Genomic DNA, 17,873 nt, shown 5'->3' on the forward strand with positions numbered 1-17,873 from the left:
CCTCTCTCTCTCTCTCTCTCTGTGACTATCATAAATAAATAAAAATTAAAAAAAAAAAAAAAAAAAAAAAAACCTCCTAGTGACCAGTAAAATCTTATTAGACCATAGGATAGAATTCAATTCTTAAAAATATATTTAAGACTTAAACAGGAAATTCTCTAATTCCTATGTTATTGCTATAGGTATATTAAATATAACCAGTGTATTTTAATGCATAGTGCTTGCATTATTTTGTAGGATTTTTAGACAGCTGTCAAGAATTTAACCAGAATTTATATAAAGGAAGAAAAGGGAAGGAAAACCCGGTAGCTTTTCTTTTCTTTTCTTTTCTTTTCTTTTCTTTTCTTTTCTTTTCTTTTCTTTTCTTTTCTTTTCTTTTCTTTTCTTTTCTTTCTTTTCTTTTCTTTTCTCTTTTCTTCTTTCTTTTCTTTTCTTTTCTCTTTTCTTTTCTTTCTTTTCTTTTCTTTTCTTTTCTTTTCTTTTCTTTTCTTTTCTTTTCTTTTTTCTTTTCTTTTCTTTTCTTTTCTTTTCTTCCTCCCTCCCTCCCTCCCTCCCTCCCTCTTTCCTTTCCTTTCCTTTCCTTTCCTTTCCTTTCCTTTCCTTTCCTTTCTTTTCTTTCCTTTCTTTCCTTTCCTTTCTTTTCCTTTCTTTTCTTTTCTTTTCTTTTCTTTTTTCTTTTCTTTCTTTTCTTTCTTTCTTTACAAATCTGGTAGGCCATGAATAGGGCATTACAGTAATGACAGATGATTTAACTTACTGTTAAAAATTGTCTAAAAGTTTGAATTGTGGCTCTAGATATATGAAGTGAAAACTTAAATTGTATGTAACCATAAAAGATGAAGATACTGTAACATATTACAAAGTTACGATAAGCTTCATGAAGAAACAAAGAAGGCAACTTAGAAAAAGCCAGCCTTTTCCAGTGGAAGTATGTTGGATTGCTCATAGCCAGTCCAAAAATAATTCAGGAGGATGGCTGCAAGGTTTGAAACCAGTGTATACCCAACATTTATTTACAACATTTGTCATTTGTTTTAGGGTTTTCTAGTGAGAGATAAGGCATTTCTTGGGCTTATTTTTAATTTGGGGGAATTTTGTTTTTATTTTATTTGACCTTTAAAATTTGATAGATAGTAACCATACAGTTCAAAAATTAAAAAACATAAAATCATAAAAGGACAGGGAAAAGTTTTAAGATCATCTTTACCCTATTTTGTATCTGCCTTGTTCTTACCTCACAATAGGCAACCATTTTAATTAGTTTGTGGGTCTTTCCATAAGTTTATTATGTAAATACAAAATACATACTCCAGTATGCTCCAGTTTTAAACATAAATGAATATACATAATAGACTCATGCCTACTGTTCTGAATACTGTTTTTTTCCACTTCATATAATATGGAGATTCTTTCATATTAATGCATACAGCTTTTTCATTCCTTTTTGATAGGGGAGTCCAAGGTGCTCACCAAGATCTATAGGTTTCAAAAAAAATTTTTTTTAATTTAAGAAATTTGTGTAGCTTCCCCTCAGTTTCAGATTTGATATTAAATTATGTATTTTTGTATTTTCCTTTAATAAACCCAAGAATTAAGTTTGTCAATTGACTCTCCATCTGGGGCAATGTAGATAGATTTCAGTCTGTGCAACCTTTCTTTTTTTTTTTTTTTAACTGTAGTAAAATACACAAAAAATTCATCCTCTGCATTTTTAAGTGTACAGTTCAATGGTATTTAAATACATTCATAATAGTGTATTGCCATCACTACCATCCATCTCCATAACTCTTTTCATCTTGTAACTGGAACTCTATACTCCTTACACAATAACTCCTCATTCCCCACTCCTCCCACCTTCTGGCAACCACCATTCTATTTTCTATCACTAGGATTTTGACACCCTAAGTATCTCATTTAAGTATTTGTCTTTTTTGACTGGCTTTTTTCAATTAGTATGATGTCATCACGATTCATTCTTATCATAGCATATTGGAGAATTTCCTTTTTAAGAAGAATATTCCATTGTGGTGTGTGTATGTATGTATATTTCATGTTTTCCTTACCCATTCATCCATTGGTAGACACTTGGGTTGATTCGACATTTTAGCTATTGTGTATAATGCTGCTATGAAGGTGTGTACTGATATCTTTTCAAGACCTTGCTTTCAGTTCTTTTGAGTATATACCGAGAAGTAGAATTACTGAATCTTATGGTCATTTTTTATTTTTTGAGGAACAACCACTGTGGTGTTTTCCGCTGTGGCTATACCATTTACATTCCCACCATCAGTGAACAAGGTTCTAATTTCTCCACATCTTCACGAATACTTTTGTTGTTGTTGTTGTTGTTGTTGTTGTTGTTTCTTTCTGTTTTTGTTGATAGGAGCCATTTTATTAAGTAGGAGATGGGTCACATTGTAGTTTTGATTTGCATTTCCCTCATGATTAGTGATGTTGAGCATCTTTTTCATGTGCATTATTGACCATTTGTATATCTCATTTGGAGAAATGTCTATTCAAACCCTTTGCACGTTTTTTGAACCGAGGTATTTGGGTTTTTTCTTTCTTTTTCTGCTGTTGAATTCTCTATCTGCATTTCTGTGATGAGAAGCATTGATCAGAGCACAGATCCCTGATATTTTGAGGATAGGGTCCTTTTTGCCCACGGTGACCTTCTGCAAGCTGCTCCAGGAACACGGGCACAGCTGTTCTACCACATGGCTAGAGGTGTGGGATGGGTAGCTGCTACTATGCTAAGAGCTGAAATTGACCAAAATTAACCACGGTGTGCTCTCCAAATCTTACCTCTGGAAGTCGCAAGCCTTCAGTAGACTCCAGAGTTCCAAAAACGTTGCATCAAGCAGATTCTGCCAATGCAGTTCTGGTCTAGGTGGATAGACAGTTTCCTGGTACTTACTACTCTGCTATTTTTCTAGAATCTTCTCTGTGCAATCCTTTGTTAAATGATTAGTGAAAAGTTTCACAGAAAACAGCTGGAGCAGACTGTTTAAAACTCCTTAGACTGCTGATTTTTAAACTGTTTTTGGTTAAACAGCACATTCATTTCACAAATGAAATCTGATATGGATTCCCAACATTATAAGAGATAGAAACAGCCCTGGCCTGAAATTCCCACCCTCAGCATTACCCATCAGCCCCACTCCCACTCAGAAAAAGCCCTTGTTTGGGTGAAGTAAGGGTCACATGAACAGGTCAGCATTTCCCAAGATTAGTGCTAAGCAATGAATATTAATAATGATGAGTGAGGTCAGTAGATATTGAATATAAAAAAGTTCCATAATCAAATTACTTTTGGAAGCCCTGCGTTAAAGTTAAACCTTTCCTTTTATTGCCATTTTTAAAATAAATTCATGTGAATTATAACTCCCCAAAGAGGAACATAATATATACAACATGTGGCAAACTTACCCGAACATTATTTTTTTATAAGAAGTATCTTAAAGAACACTAGTTTGAGAAACTCATTCCTTTATTCTCCAACAGAAGTTGAGATAAAGGGAAATTGGAATGAAAAATAGAATTAAAATTCCTTATGTATAATACTCTCCCTTTTATACTGTATTACCTCCTAGGTTTGAGACTTATTCTGCAAAGTGTCATATATGTATGTATGTCATATATACATATGAAACATATATATGTATGTTACCTATATACCTAATATGCTACCTAGCGAAAATTGGTTACTGGTTTTATTGCATATTGCACTCTCAGCAGTATGCGCAGTACTTACAGGAAAATAAGAAATGTAATTTATGATCTCAGAGTATAAGGAAATTATAAACTAATTGGAATATAACACTTTTGCCCATCCAGCAAATAACATTCAGCTATACTAGTTGTTGATGATGAGGAGGAACACAGACATGTCTCTCTCCGTTGAAGTTTAAGTGTACTGATGATATACATTAAATATTAGGAAGCAGTACAAGAGAAGAATGGATGTGTGGTCACTTGAAACTAAAATTAATGTCAAGGACATTACTGGGAAAATTATTTAAATTTTATATTTTTTAGCATACAACTGCATAAGAAATTGAGTTGTTTTCTAAATTGTTCTTGAAATATATATACTACATTGTCTGGTACCTATACTGAAAATGACAAAAGTTTGAATTCCAAAGTTACCTTGTCAGCTTCCTAGGCCTTCACAAATTGAAGTATCATTTAAAATGAATTTTATTAAATTCCTTGGTATTGATGGCTCTGCACACTGACCATATGTTTTTCCCTCATATCTTACTAAGTATTGCAGGAAATCTTCCAAAGATTAAAAAAAGAAAAGGGTACAAACTTGTGGAATCTCCATATTTGGGGATTTTTTCTTTGCCTTGTATTTAAGGATTGTGTTTATATTAATTGGATAATCTCTGCTATTTAAACCCACACAGTTTTGAGATTTTATACTTTTTAATTACAGTTGATGGAAATACCTGGGCACAAGTGATTGCTTTATACCCAACTCTAGTAGAATGTATCACCTGCTCATCTGCAGAAGTCTGCTCTGCACTTAAAGAGGCACTAGTTCCTTTTAAGGATTTCATGCAACCACCAGCATCCAAAGTTCAGAATGGAGAATCTTGACCAGCTACGATAATTTTAAAGAAGAAAAATATCTAAAGAATATTTGATCTTCAGTGAGTCTTCTATGAGAAGGACATTTCTTACTACAAATAATTCTTGGCAGCTGTTGTTGGCCTCCTTTAAATTGTACTTACCTGAATTCAGTAATTCATATTACAAATTAACATGTCAACAAAGGCTCCTGAATGAGTAGCAGTGGAAGCCTTTAGTAAGTTAAACTTCATACTAAACCATACCTGCTACTTATCTTCAATTGGTGATTTAAAAGTGAGCTTATGTACAGTTTGTGGTGTATGTGTTAACGATGTACTTTTTAAAAAGAAAGAAAAGATATTTCATTCAGTCAGATTTATTAGGCTGGTGTTTTTGCACCCTTTTTCAAGTACAAAGTTGTACTAAAATTTTATGCAAGATGGTACTGTAACATTCCATATTATCTATAACCAGCCTTTGTAAACAAAGGGAACTGATTGATAAACTTGTGTGTATAATAAATGGTACAGTTCTGTATAAAATAGTTGCATTTATTATTTAAATTTTTAAAATGTTGATAATGTTAAATGCTTGAAGCTGTATTTATTATTAATACAAAATTGTTTGCTTACATTTTTACTTATAATTTGCCTTCTTAAGCGGCAGGTATGCTCACCATATGATCATGCAGTTATCTCAGTGCTTATTTTAAATGTATTTACTGGTGATTATTAAACATTTGACCAGAAAGGTCATGTGAACACAGCAGCAAATAGTTGATGATTTGCTGGTTTTGCAACTTTGAAGTATAGGTTATTAACTTAATACATTGGGATATATTGTAGTGCTCTGGCTCCATCATACCTCATTTCTTTAAATATCTTTCCCAGCTTTCACATAAGTCTGTCTGTTTTTATATTTGCTGTCTGAATTTTAAAGACTTTTCATATTATATTTCTACTGATTTTTTTTCCTCACTAAAGCCTTTATCACTGGTCTTTGAATTATGACCCAGGCAAGATAATTCCAGATTTCCTAAATTTTGCCTGTGAAATTTTGTTCATTTCAGTGCTTCACTTTGTAATGTCTTCTCAAGAAGAAAAGTAACTCTGCTAACCCATAAATATAAAATGTGTGTGTATTCTAAAACAATGGGAAGTGTATTTTTGGAGATAGTGAAGCATTTAGAAGTACAGTAAACTTTCTGTCATGGAGTAAATTGCTAATTTTGTTTCACTTTCCTATCCTAGTGAAGAAGAAAAATGCTCTTGAGAACATTAACTTGTTTCTTAAAAAACTAACCTAGCTCACTGTAATTTTTATTTAATGGCTTATAGCATTGTCATATTTTTCTTAAATTTTCATAAATGTGTGAAGATGCAAAGATGTTTAAAACAATGATTAAGAAATCATAATGATTTCAGTATTATGTTAGTGTGCTGGAAGGCCTTTGATTTTAATAGAGTTTATACATTTCAGCCTCTCCAGAATAATTAAACAACTAGAAGAAGATACTAGAATTGAGTAATAGATGAAATACAATTTTGAGGGTACTGTGATTTGTGTAATTATTTGATTTGTACTATTATCTGTAAACATGATAAGGTCTTTTTTGAAGGGATATCATTTTTATTTACATGAATTAATGAATTTCTATTTTATAATTTTACCTAAAATTAAGGTAAAATATGGCATTTCCTAGATTCTATCTTCAGTATTTTCCTTGAAGTTGTAAAAAAAAAAAAAAATCATTCAAGCTGTGTATTCAGTTTATTTCCTATATTTGGATATTTTAAATTGGGGATTAGAAAAATACGTATATCACTGATAGGAGTACCAAAACAGAATAATGAAAGTAGTGTGCCTGTTTAGTAATATGTTAAAATACTGCCATGAATTTCCATAAAGTGGAAATGTTTATTCTTGAGAAATAATAGATCAGTTCCAATCATAAAAATTATTCTCCAGGGAAAGTTAAACATGAGTCAAAGGTATACAGCGTACATTTATATAAATTGAGTAGCTTTAGCTAATATCATATTAGCTTTCAATACCAGGACCATTCCCTACAGATCAAAGCATAAATGTGTTAATACTGTATAATACGGTAAGAGTGCTAGTCTTAGTGACAAGCAAAGTGTGCTCCCCTCTTAGTGATATAGCTTGACAGGTTTTTCCTCCCAGAATATCTCCCACCACCCCCGGAGTCACTACCAGCAGTTTACTCCTTTGAGTCAAACATTCCTCTTGGGCTGCCTTTTCTAAAATACCCTGATCCCTGGGGAGGTTAACTCCGTGCCTTTGTTTTGTTAGTATGAATTGGGTTCTCTAGTGACTAGGAGAACTGGGCTATGTAAGATTACTAGATCCTAAGGAGATTAAAAAAGGAAGTTCTCAAGGCTAAGATTACTTACAGCATGACAGACACGATGACTAAGTCTTTGAAACATTAGTAATAGTGTTCTGTGAAATGCATATTATAAATACAATGTGTTATAAGCCTCACATGATCATTTTTTGTCACTGACAGTGCCTATCTTATATAGATTACCACACAAGAGATATATTGCAACATTGGATTATATATAGTCCTTTTCTGACTTTTTTCCATTTATAAAAGAAACAACCTGATTTTCAACTTGAATAGCTTACTTTTTATTTTCCTATAATGCTACTACTGCCAAAAAGGAAAAAAAAAAAAAAAAAGAAGTGATTTATAGTGTCTCATTTAGTATTTCTTTATAACTAGTGTTAAAGTTTTGTTAGTTTTACTGTATATGTTTGTGAGTAATATTTATTAGGAGGCTGTAGGAGTAAAAAGAAAATGCATAAAAGTCTGGCTTAGAGAAAACCACTTTTCATTTGCTTTCATTTTTAATTTTATTAACAGCTATATATATATATATTTTAAAGTTTTTATTTTTTTAGAGTGAGAGCACGTGAAGGGTGGTTGGGGAGTGGGAAGGGGCAGAGGCAGAAAGAGAGAATCTTAAGCGGGTTCCATGTCCAGCAAGGAGCCTGACTCAGGGCTCAATCTCATGACCCTGAGGTCATGACCCAAGCTGAAATCAAGAGACGCTTGATTTGAATTTCCACGACTGAGCTACGCAGGCACCCCAGCTACGTTGCTTATTGCCTGTTTTTCCGCTGTGTAAGTATTAATTCAACTCTTGCTGTATTATTAAGTTAGACTTAGCACCAGAAGGAAGAGATGAACAATTTACACGTATATTTATTCTGAAGAATAACATTTAAATTAACTCTATTAACAAGCCAATAACAAGGCTGTCTTTTCTCACTGTAACCTTAGAGTATTTTACTTGTTATAGTTTGGTACCACTAGTCTCAGGTAACCATAAAGCCAAAGGGTCAGCTGAGAAACTGAGGGTATGGGGTGCCTGGCTGGCGCAGTCAGTGGAGCATGTGACTCTTGATCTCGGGGCTGAGTTCAAGCCACATGTTAGGTGTAGAGATTACTTTAAAAAAAAAAAAAAAAGAATAAAACAGTGTAGTACAGAAAACCACTCAAAAAGTATTGAGGTTGTCTTTTTTTTTTTTTTTTTTAAGATTTTATTTATTTATTCGTGAGAGACAGGCAGTGACATAGGCAGAGGGAGAAGCAGTCTCCCTGCAGGGAGCCTGATGGAGGACTCGATCCCAGGATCCCAAGGCAGACACTCAACCACTGAGCCACTCAGGTGCCCCAAGGTTGTCTTTATTACACTCATGTTACTGAAAAAGTTTATTAAATAATGATCCAATATAATACAGTATTTCCAAATGCAGAATAATTCAGATGGGCAGCCAAATCCTCAGGAGACTGCTATAGGTGAAGTCTGTGTCCTCAGGAAGAGTACTTTCTTCCAGGAACCCACCTACCTGTGATTGCTATATAATTTAATATTGGAGATTTAGAAGCCACAGAATTAATGTCCAGGCCAAGAATATTGTGAATTACTGTTTTGTTTTGATCTTTTAAATCAAAAACCACCACAATGTGAACAAAAATAGTCTCATGAAAGAATTGCCAGCAGCCTAATGTGTCCTTCAGATTTCTACAGACTAGGTTTGGCCTCATGACAGATATGCTGATCTTGTATTAACTACCACATTTTACCATGCTAGTATGTTAGAGTGGATTTGGGCTTTTTAAATTACTATTAATCATAGTAGGCGTTTATCACATGGTGTGTTACTGACTTTTGTTTTATGGGAAAACAGTTAATACTGCAAAATCAACTGAATTAAATTTTTTGTATCTGGCAAGTAGAGTAGTGCTTTCAATTTGAAAAGTTTTTATAGACTGAGAAAGAAGGTTATAATGTCCTTGTACCTTGATTTATTTAAAAACTCAGAGCCGTTTGGTAAATACCAATTTCTTATAAATCTAGTAATTAACTTTGAATGCAGTAGCAGTATTAGCTCTAAGGATTTTTTATTTATCCATTTAGAGAGAGAGCACGTACGTGCAAGTGGTGGTGTGGGGGGGAAGGAGAGAGAATCTCAAGGAGGCTCTTTGCTCAGGGTGGAGCCTGCATGGGGTTCGACCCCACAACCTCGAGACCACAACCAGAACTGAAGTCAAGACTAAGTTGCCTAACCCACTGAGCCACGCAGATACCCATGCTGGCTGTCTTTATAGGAGCTCACAATAAGTCCTCTTGTGAATATAAACACTTAGGAATCTTGACTTGTGAGGCAGTGAGGAGCAGAGGCTCTCCCTCTTCTCTAGGCATGTGTAAGGGGAGCCTGGTTGGCTGGCTCAGCCGGTAGAGCATGCAACTGTTGATCTTGGGGTCTTGGGTTTAAGCCCCATGTTGGGCATAGGGCACTGAGTTTACTTAAAGATAAAAAACAGTAACAAAACCCCACTAAGCCATGTGAAAGTTTCAAAGCCTCTATTATCTCTAAAGCAAAGATGACAAATGAGTTACTAATTCTTTGAAGAAAAATAACGCATGGTGTGAATTTAGATTTGATTTCATGTTAACTATTCATGTTGTTTGATAAATATATTACTCCACCTTGAGTACTTTGACTATATATTTTTCTCCTTTTCTCTCCTGCATTTCTTTTTCACCTTCTCTCCTTAAAAAAAAAAAAAAAAAAAAATCTGTTTACCTTAATCGTCTTATTTTATACTTTCCCCTAGTTTTTCTCATTTTCATTACTCTTTTATTTTTCTGCCTCTTCTGTTCCAGCTCTTCCTTTAATTTCACCTATGCTTTGTTCAAAAGAAGCAGAGCGAGGGATCCCTGGGTGGCGCAGCGGTTTGGCGCCTGCCTTTGGCCCAGGGCGCGATCCTGCAGACCCGGGATCGAATCCCACATCGGGCTCCCGGTGCATGGAGCCTGCTTCTCCCTCTGCCTGTGTCTCTGCGCCTCTCTCTCTCTCTCTCTGTGGCTATCATAAATAAATAAAAATTAAAAAAAAAAAAAAACAAAAAACAAAAGAAGCAGAGCGATTACTGGTAGGATCACTGCCAACCACCTTTTTATTAAATGAGATTCTGGAAATACCTTCTGCATTGGCCACTGTTGCTTTTTTTTGCAATGCAAAGGTGAAGTCCCCCTGCCATTTCAAAATAGCTGAGCAAGTTCAAGTAATGACTGTAGCTTCTACTATCTTTCTGAAACCACAGGATTCAGCAGCCAGGATGCTCACAAATGGGCTTGCTATAAATACGATGAATTCAGCAGCTAAACTTGGAACAATCATGTCTTTTCTGTTATATGGATAGAGATTTATACCACTTTTCTGAAAGATTTAAAATCCGTTTAAATGAGATTTAAAAAATTTTATCTTTTTTGGAGGGGGCTTTTTCTTTGTTCTTGAAGGCAAATACTTTGAACTGTTAGCTTTATGTTATGTAAGTATTATTGATTTACAATATACTGCCTACTTTCAGAAAGATTTGAGCCAGCATGTTGCCCAAATATTTCTGCTGTTTCTAATTTTCTGTTGCAAAACAATATTCCTTGGAGAAGAGCTAGTGTTCCGTTACTCATCTCTGGTCTTTCTAGAGTGTATTTGGTATCCCTGTGCCTAGTATTACAGTGACACAGAGGTCAGTTAAAATGTTCATAATCACACTGTAGGATTCAAGCTAGCCCCTTGGATAAGAAAAAATTTTACCTTTGAATTCTGAGGCCATTTTCAGTTGCTGCAAATGTAGTTACATTAAGTTTTATTTTGAAATAACATTCAACAAGGAGTGCAACCAGGGAAGATCTGCTAAACTGAGCCATTATTTGGGTAACTACTGCAGTATAATAACAACTCCTCCTTTCTATGAAGTTTTACTAGATGGGAGAAAAATTCCAAAGCTATAATATTGCACTCTTACTCTTTTTATCTAGAAAAATAAAATAGAATATTAGGCTTCAGACCCAACTGTGCAAATTGCATTTGCTTTCCAGTTTTTACTACCTCTGTGTCATGATTTTAACACATAACATACAAGTCCTGTCTCTTAGGCAGTTACCATATGGTGTTTATGTCAGATTCGATATATTTATCTAATTTTGTGAGATTCTTTTTTAGCTCCCAACACAGTTTTTGAAAGTAATACCGCTGTTGTTATACTTTCTCCTTACAATTTTTATGTTGTTGAGATGTATCAGTTATATATTATAATCATGAAAGTCTCTTGGCCTCAAACCCAAGTTTTCTTTGTGGCCCAGGATAGATTTTTCACAGAAACTGCATGGTTATAGCTGTGATTACATAGATTTTTAATTTGCTTTACAGCTACTACTCAGCACGATTCTAAGTTTTTAATTATCTTCCAGCACTGTTTTCTCATTGTACCTTAAAATTATAACTACTTTGACAATTTACTTTCAGATCGATAAATGATTCATTTTCCTCTTCAATACACTTTGCGTTTGCTTTCTCATCCCCATTAGGTTCAACACAATAGAGACACTCAACGTAATTGGCTCTGGATAAAGACTCCATGCATAATGATTCAAATATGTTTAGGATGGCTTATATATACATGGTCAATTTGGAAAAACTTTCTAAAAATAGAATAATGGAGATGTGTTTTGAGAGCTTTGTTGAAACTGTCAATATGTAAAATAAAAATTAAAAGAATAGAAGAACATTAGGAAGTGTTTCTCAGCTGTTTGTAAAGAAAGTAGATTTAGAACTTTGTGTAAAAATCCTAGATCAAGTAAAAAACAATCCTCATGTGGATGAGATCCTTTTAATCATTTATTTTGTATTATAATAATTCCTATTTATTTTTAATTTAGTAAGGCTAATATTGAGATGACCTATCTATAGCAATGTCATACAACCACTCTGCTTCTCAAAGAAAAAGCTTGTTTTAAAATTTCATTTTCGAGAACCTGAGTTGTGTAGTAAGTGTATGGTACTGAAAAGTCTTTGTAGTATTTATTATAGCAATTAGGTATAGTTATAATAAATTTTCTAATTTCTCACTTTAATCATTTCTGGAGTACCTGGTATGTCAGTCAGGGCTTTACCTATATCATTCCTTTTAATCCTCACAGCAGGCCTACAAAGAAAGTTTTATGCATTATACTCATTTTACAGAGGAAGAAGTCCAGGTTTAAAGGCTGAAGTGACTCGCCTAGAGTCACACAGTTAGAAGCTGTGCATTAGCATGTCTTGCTTCGAAAGCTGTTTTTTTCCACGACATGCCAGTTTCACATCTTAAAAAATGTTCTCCGTTACAATTCAAGAGTTACTAAAATAAATCTAAACTACTTTTTAGACAATTATTTTTATGCACAGGCATTGGGACATAACAAAGAACTTCAAATACTGTGAAAAAAGATTTGTCTAAAGGCTGTGACCGCTAGAGCTGCGTTGTTTTTTTATTATTGGTCCAGGATGGTATCTTACTGATTTGCAGTTTGTTATATGAGAGGTTATATCATAAGCAGTAGCATAGCGATGAAGAGCCCAGAGTCTGGGATCAGATTTCCTCAGTTCAAATCCCAGCTGTGTGACCTGAGGCGAGTATATTAATGTATTTTGGTTTTCTCATCTGTCAATTGGACTTAACAGTAGAGTTTAACTGGTAAGAGTTATTAGGATTTAAAAAGTTGTGTTAAAAAGCACTGCCAGTCACCTAGGGTTGGTGTTGCATAAATAAAATACAGTTTTGATACACAATATCCAAGAAATGAGCAGAAAACCTATGCCTTCTCACACCCCCCCTTTTTTTTTTTGCCTTTTATTGGACAGCCACTGTGTATTAATTAAAAACTGTGTGCTCATAACTGTCCTTTCTGTATGACAGAGTCACTGGAAGCTCTTAGGTGCTTATAGTTACTTGAGGAAACCACATACATAAAATAATACAAGACTGTATATAAAGTATTTGTGTCCTTGATATTTTAGTTCCTATTTGTTAGCCATTCAGTTAGGCTGTGTCCTCATGGAATTTAGTTTTGAGGGAAATACAGATCTTTAACAAGTGTGCAAAGTACTGTGAAAGACCAGTGCAGAGATCTCTGGGATCACAAAGTAGGGAACCTTGGCCTAGTCTTCTGTGGCTTAGGGTATTCTTGCTGTTAGTATTCAGGAGGAAAATCAGTTTTTAAAAAATGAAAAGGCTTGATGACAGAGATAGGATTTTCAATGGGCCTTGATGGGTAGGTATATTTTTGCATGGGTCCGAAAGATACTGGGGGCTATTTCAGGTAAAAACAATATAAGCAAAGCATACTGTGAAACATGAGGTACATTTCAGTGTGTTGTGTGAAACAAGGTTGAGGGACTGAGGCCCCTTGGCGAAATTCTTTGAGAGCTAAGCAGACTAGATTTCAGTTGGCAGGAGCTTGGAGTGATTATTTTTGGGGGTAAATTATGAAACGAAAGAAGATAATTGCAGTTACAGCTGGATGGAGTTGAGGGCGGTCAGAGCAGGGAAAGCTCAGATGGAAGCTGTTGCAGTTTTCCTGCCGTGTGGTCATGATGAAGGGCTGATAAGCTGAGGGCCGTCACACTGGGCAAAGATAAGAGTGTTTGAGGCTGGAGCGGAGATGGCTGATAAGAGCTGTGTCTCGGTGAGGAGTACCTTGGTGTCGGCGCTGTCGGCAGCAGTTGGATTGTGGAAAGGAACTGGGTGCAGCTGAGGTAGGTAGTGACTACGTTGGAAACTGTATTCTAATGTGTCCATGCGGACGACCAGACCGCTGAAAACCTGTATATTGTGACAGATGCCATGTGCTCTGAGGGCAGGATCACGTGGCCCCGCGCGCCAAGGGGAGGCCGATGCCAGGCACCCCCGTCACTGCAGGGCCAGGTGGGCCGCCTCCGAGCCGCGCGGTTGGTCCCGTGTCTGCAGGCTTCTGGTGAGCAGCACTGTGACGCACAAATTCCCGCTTTTGTCAGGGAAAGGGTTTCACTGCAAGTGTGTTCTGTGCATGCACAAAAACAAATACCTAAAAAACACAAACGCACGCACAAAATAAATCCATTAAGTGGATTAATTGGAGGGATTTCACAGGGACATCCCAAACTACCTTTCAGCAGTTGCCTTAAAGCGCTTACAACAAGCCTTGGGCAGTCCGCTGTGTTTTTATTTTCTGACTTTGCATATCACACACAAATGTTCACTTACTTCGAATCGTGTCAGGAGGGGTTTGGGGTAATTTGAAAACAAGTTCTTCGTGAAATTGTGTACAGAACCGCAACGAAAGGACGGTGTCCAGCCAGCCACTTGGCAGTTTTATCAGAATCCTACCGAGCTTCAAGCGGTAGAGACGCTCTGGCTCCTCCCGCGAGGAAGCCCACGGGAGCGGCCCACGGGAGCGGCCCACGGGAGCGGCCCACGGGAGCGGCCCACGGGAGCGGGCCCCGCGCCGCCTTCCCGCCCGGGCGTCCGGCCGCCGCGCTGCCCCGCGGAGCCGACTGCGCACGCGCGCCGCGCCCCGCCCCCGCCCCGCCCCCGCCCCGCGGGCCCCGCTGCAGGGCCACCGGCCGAGCCCCAGTCCCGAACAGTTCCTAAGTCACAAGCACGGGCACGTTACTGGTTTCCCTGAGCCTCTCATTTACCCGGGCGCTCTGCGTCACGCCGGGCCGATCTCGCTTCGCCTCCGCGAGGCGCGAAGTCACCTGCCTGCCCCAGCGGCCCCGGGAGTCTGCGCCGCAGGCCGGGCCGCGCGTCCCCGCCGGCTTCCCCCGCACGAAGGACCGTGCGGCTCGGGGGCAGCCGCGGGGCGCGGAGGCGCCGGAAGCTCCGAGCCGGGGCCGCAGCGCGACGTGTCCACTTCGACGGCGCGGAGGGCCGCCATTTTCCTTGCGGGCAGACACCGGGAGAAGCCGGGGGCGCCGCCCGGCCCCGCGAAGCTCGCTGCGGGGCGGGGCGGGGCGGGGCGGGAGGGGGCGCGGCCCGCGGCCCCCGCGCCTCGGTGACGTGGACCTGGGGTCCCCCCTCCGGGGGCGGCCTCGGGGCCGCACGTCGAACGCCGCCGAGGCGGGGCCCCGGATGTAAGATGGCGGCGCGGGGGGCGGCCGCGCGGGCCGGTCACGTGGTGGGGAGTAGCGCGCGAGCCGCCTTAAGCGGTCTCTATGGTTCGGCCGCACGCACAGGAGCAGCCGCGTGTGCTCGCGCGCGGAGCCGCCGCCGCCGCCGCCGCCCGGACGCCCGGCCCGGCCCGGCCTCCGCTTTTCGGGGCTTTTGTTCCCGTCTCGCGTCGGGCCGGGGCGGGCGGGATGCGGGCACTTCCGGGCGGAGCGGGGAGCGCGGCGGCGGCGGCGGCGGCGGCGGCGGCGGCGGGGACGGTCTCCCGGAGCCGAGCGCCGCCTCTGCTCCCGGGGCGCGGCCGCGCGGCGCTGGGCGGGGCCGACGTGGCGGCGGAGGAAGGACGGAGGAGAGCGGCGGCCGCTCGGCTGGCGGCGGCCGGGCGCGCCGCCTCCCGACACCAGGGCCCTGGCTGAGGTAGTAGTTTGTGCTGTTGGTCGGGCTGTGACATTGCCCGCTGTGGAGATAACTGCGCAAGCTACTGCCTTGCTAGTGCTGGTGACGCTCGGCGCGGCGGACGACAATGGCCGGGCGCCCCTTTGTGTGGCGGGGCGCGGGGGCGGGGGCGGGGGCGGCGGCGGCCGGGAGCTCGGCGGGCGGGCGGCCTGCGGGGCGGCGGGGCTGCGAGCCGGGCCTGCCCGGGCGTGACGTGCCGCGGGCCGCGGCGGGAACTCGGGCGCCGGGCGGTGGGCGGTGGGCGGTGGGGGGCGCGTCCGCGGGGGGCGCGGGGTCGGGGCCGGCGGGGCGGGGCTGGGCGGGGGGCCCGGGGTCCGGGGGCCCGGCTCGGGAGCGGTTCCGCTCGGCGGTGGCCGGAGTGTAGCGTCCGCGCCTCAGCAGCCGGGGGCCCTGAGGATGTGAACTTGAAGCGATGAAAAGTTTCTCTTTCAACTTTGAAACTCTTTGAATGAGAACATGGAATCCGCGGTGAACTGTACTTTTGAGGTTTTTTTTCCTTTCCTTCACCCCCCCCCCCTCCACGTGTGAGACAAATAAATTCTCTCTCCGGTGTGCTGTGGCTTTTTTTTTTTTTTTTTCCTTTCCTCCCCCTTCTCCCTTGGAGTCCGGCGTCGGGCCCTCCCCGCCTCCCCCTCCCCCTCCCCCGCCCCCTCCCCTCCTCCCCTCCTCCCCTTCCTCCTCCCCCGCCGTCTGGGCCGTTCTGCTGCGGGAGGGCAGCGTGTCGGGGGCCGGGCGGCGACCCCGGGTGACCCCGGCTGCCCCGGGGCGGGGGCGGGGGCGGCGGCGGGAAGGCGAGGCGAGGCGAGGCGAGGCGGGTCGGTGGAGCGCGGTGGCGTCTGCCCCCCCCCGCCCCCCAGGCTGCCTTTGACTTTCCAGAGCGCGTCTTGGATGGGACCAGTCACAGAACCTGCGGTTCGATTTTTTGATGTTTCATTGGGGGGAAAAAAGGTGATTCTTTAAGAAAAAAAAAAAACCGAGTGGGGGGTGCTCTAAGGAGAAAGGCCGCCGCCCGACGGAGCCCTCGGTGCGCTCGCAGGCGCGGGGCTGGAGCGCGGGCGCGGAGCCGAGGTCGGACGTCGGCCGGCCGGGCGCCGCGACCCTGGTGCCGGAGGACTGCAAGTTCAGGGCCCTGCTAAATGCCAGGGCGCCACGTCACCTCGGGATTCGTGGGGAAACGGAGAAAATCGTGCCCGGCCGCCGCCTCCCCGCCCCGGGGCAGCCCTGGAGGGTCAGCAGTGCCCCGCCTGCGACCAGAGGGGGCGGCTCCTGCGCGGTCGGCGGGACTCTGGATCGGCCCTGCCGCCCGGGTACTCTGGCTCTCCTCTGTTTTGCGTTTCAGCCGTGAGTCTGCATTGCCCACACGATGGGGACACTTTGGGGCCGTCAGCTGTCTGAGGGAACTCCCCCCCATACGTGTCTCTTGTTGCCTGAATTCCGGGAGGAGCCCCTGCTTCCCGCCAACGAACCTGTCCTGCCGCGGTCCTGGTCACGCTGCAGCCTCCAGTGTTCCCACCCCGCCATCCGCCTTTCGCTTTTCTATTCCTCTGCACACCAGAGAAAAATTGCCTGTTGAACCTGTTTTGACTTTGTGACAATTTCCTACAAGATGAATTTGCCTTCTTCTAAGTACAACTCAAGGTCCGGTATTTCTGACATTTATCTGGCACAATGAGCTTTTCGTTCAAGGCCTGGGTTTCAAGCACTTTCGGTATTTTGTATTAGCAAAGGCCACAGATGGGAAAGAATAAGGCATTACTTTGGGTGCTGGTCTCAAAGTTTCTGCCAAAGGAAAGATTGGGGTACAGTCATGACCTCTTGATGTCACCCTCAATTATTGGAAGCACGGGTATTAACTGTTTAGGGCACATCTGGAGAAGGGTCTTTGGAAACAGTTTTGCTTCAAATGCCCCAGAGTTAGAGTTCCTGATCTAGTCTTAACATATAAAAACTATGTTAATAAGCCATTTAAAAATAAAATTACTTTTGGGCAGGTAGACAAGACTGATGAGCAAGGGTGCACTCAAGACCCTGTCTTGGGGAGTAACCCCAAAAGAGTTGTTGCCAGAGGAACCTGACAGCAGAGGTTAGCTCTTCGGTGAATAGGAACCAGGTGCCAAGACGGCTGCAAGAATTCTTTGTGACTTTGTGTTTTCTCTCCATACCGCTTCGTACACCCCACCCTCTCCATCGTAAAGAAACGTGACAAGAGAATACTTCTCTGTAATTCTGCAATGAAAGGGAAGTAGGACCATCGTCGTCAAAAATAAGTTAGAATCAACGACCATTTGTGTAAAAATCTAAAAAGCCCTGGAACCGTTGATTACCTAGACAATCA

The 17,873-nt window shown here is 41.7% G+C and overlaps 1 protein-coding gene across 3 annotated transcripts in view; it reads left to right on the forward strand.

Moving 5' to 3' along the window:
* The window catches only part of MON2 (MON2 regulator of endosome-to-Golgi trafficking), a 105,309-nt gene extending 99,172 nt beyond the window's left edge, over window positions 1-6,137 (forward strand). For all 3 annotated transcript variants that reach the window (XM_077913643.1, XM_077913644.1, XM_077913645.1), the window contains one exon: window positions 4,442-6,137. In XM_077913643.1, the coding sequence (XP_077769769.1) occupies window positions 4,442-4,605 (164 nt within the window). In that variant the 3' untranslated portion in view covers window positions 4,606-6,137. The remainder of the gene's footprint in view (window positions 1-4,441) is intronic.
* The last annotated feature ends 11,736 nt before the right edge of the window (window positions 6,138-17,873 follow it).

This window comes from Canis aureus, chromosome 11, assembly GCF_053574225.1.
Source record: "Canis aureus isolate CA01 chromosome 11, VMU_Caureus_v.1.0, whole genome shotgun sequence".
Lineage (NCBI taxonomy): Eukaryota > Metazoa > Chordata > Mammalia > Carnivora > Canidae > Canis > Canis aureus.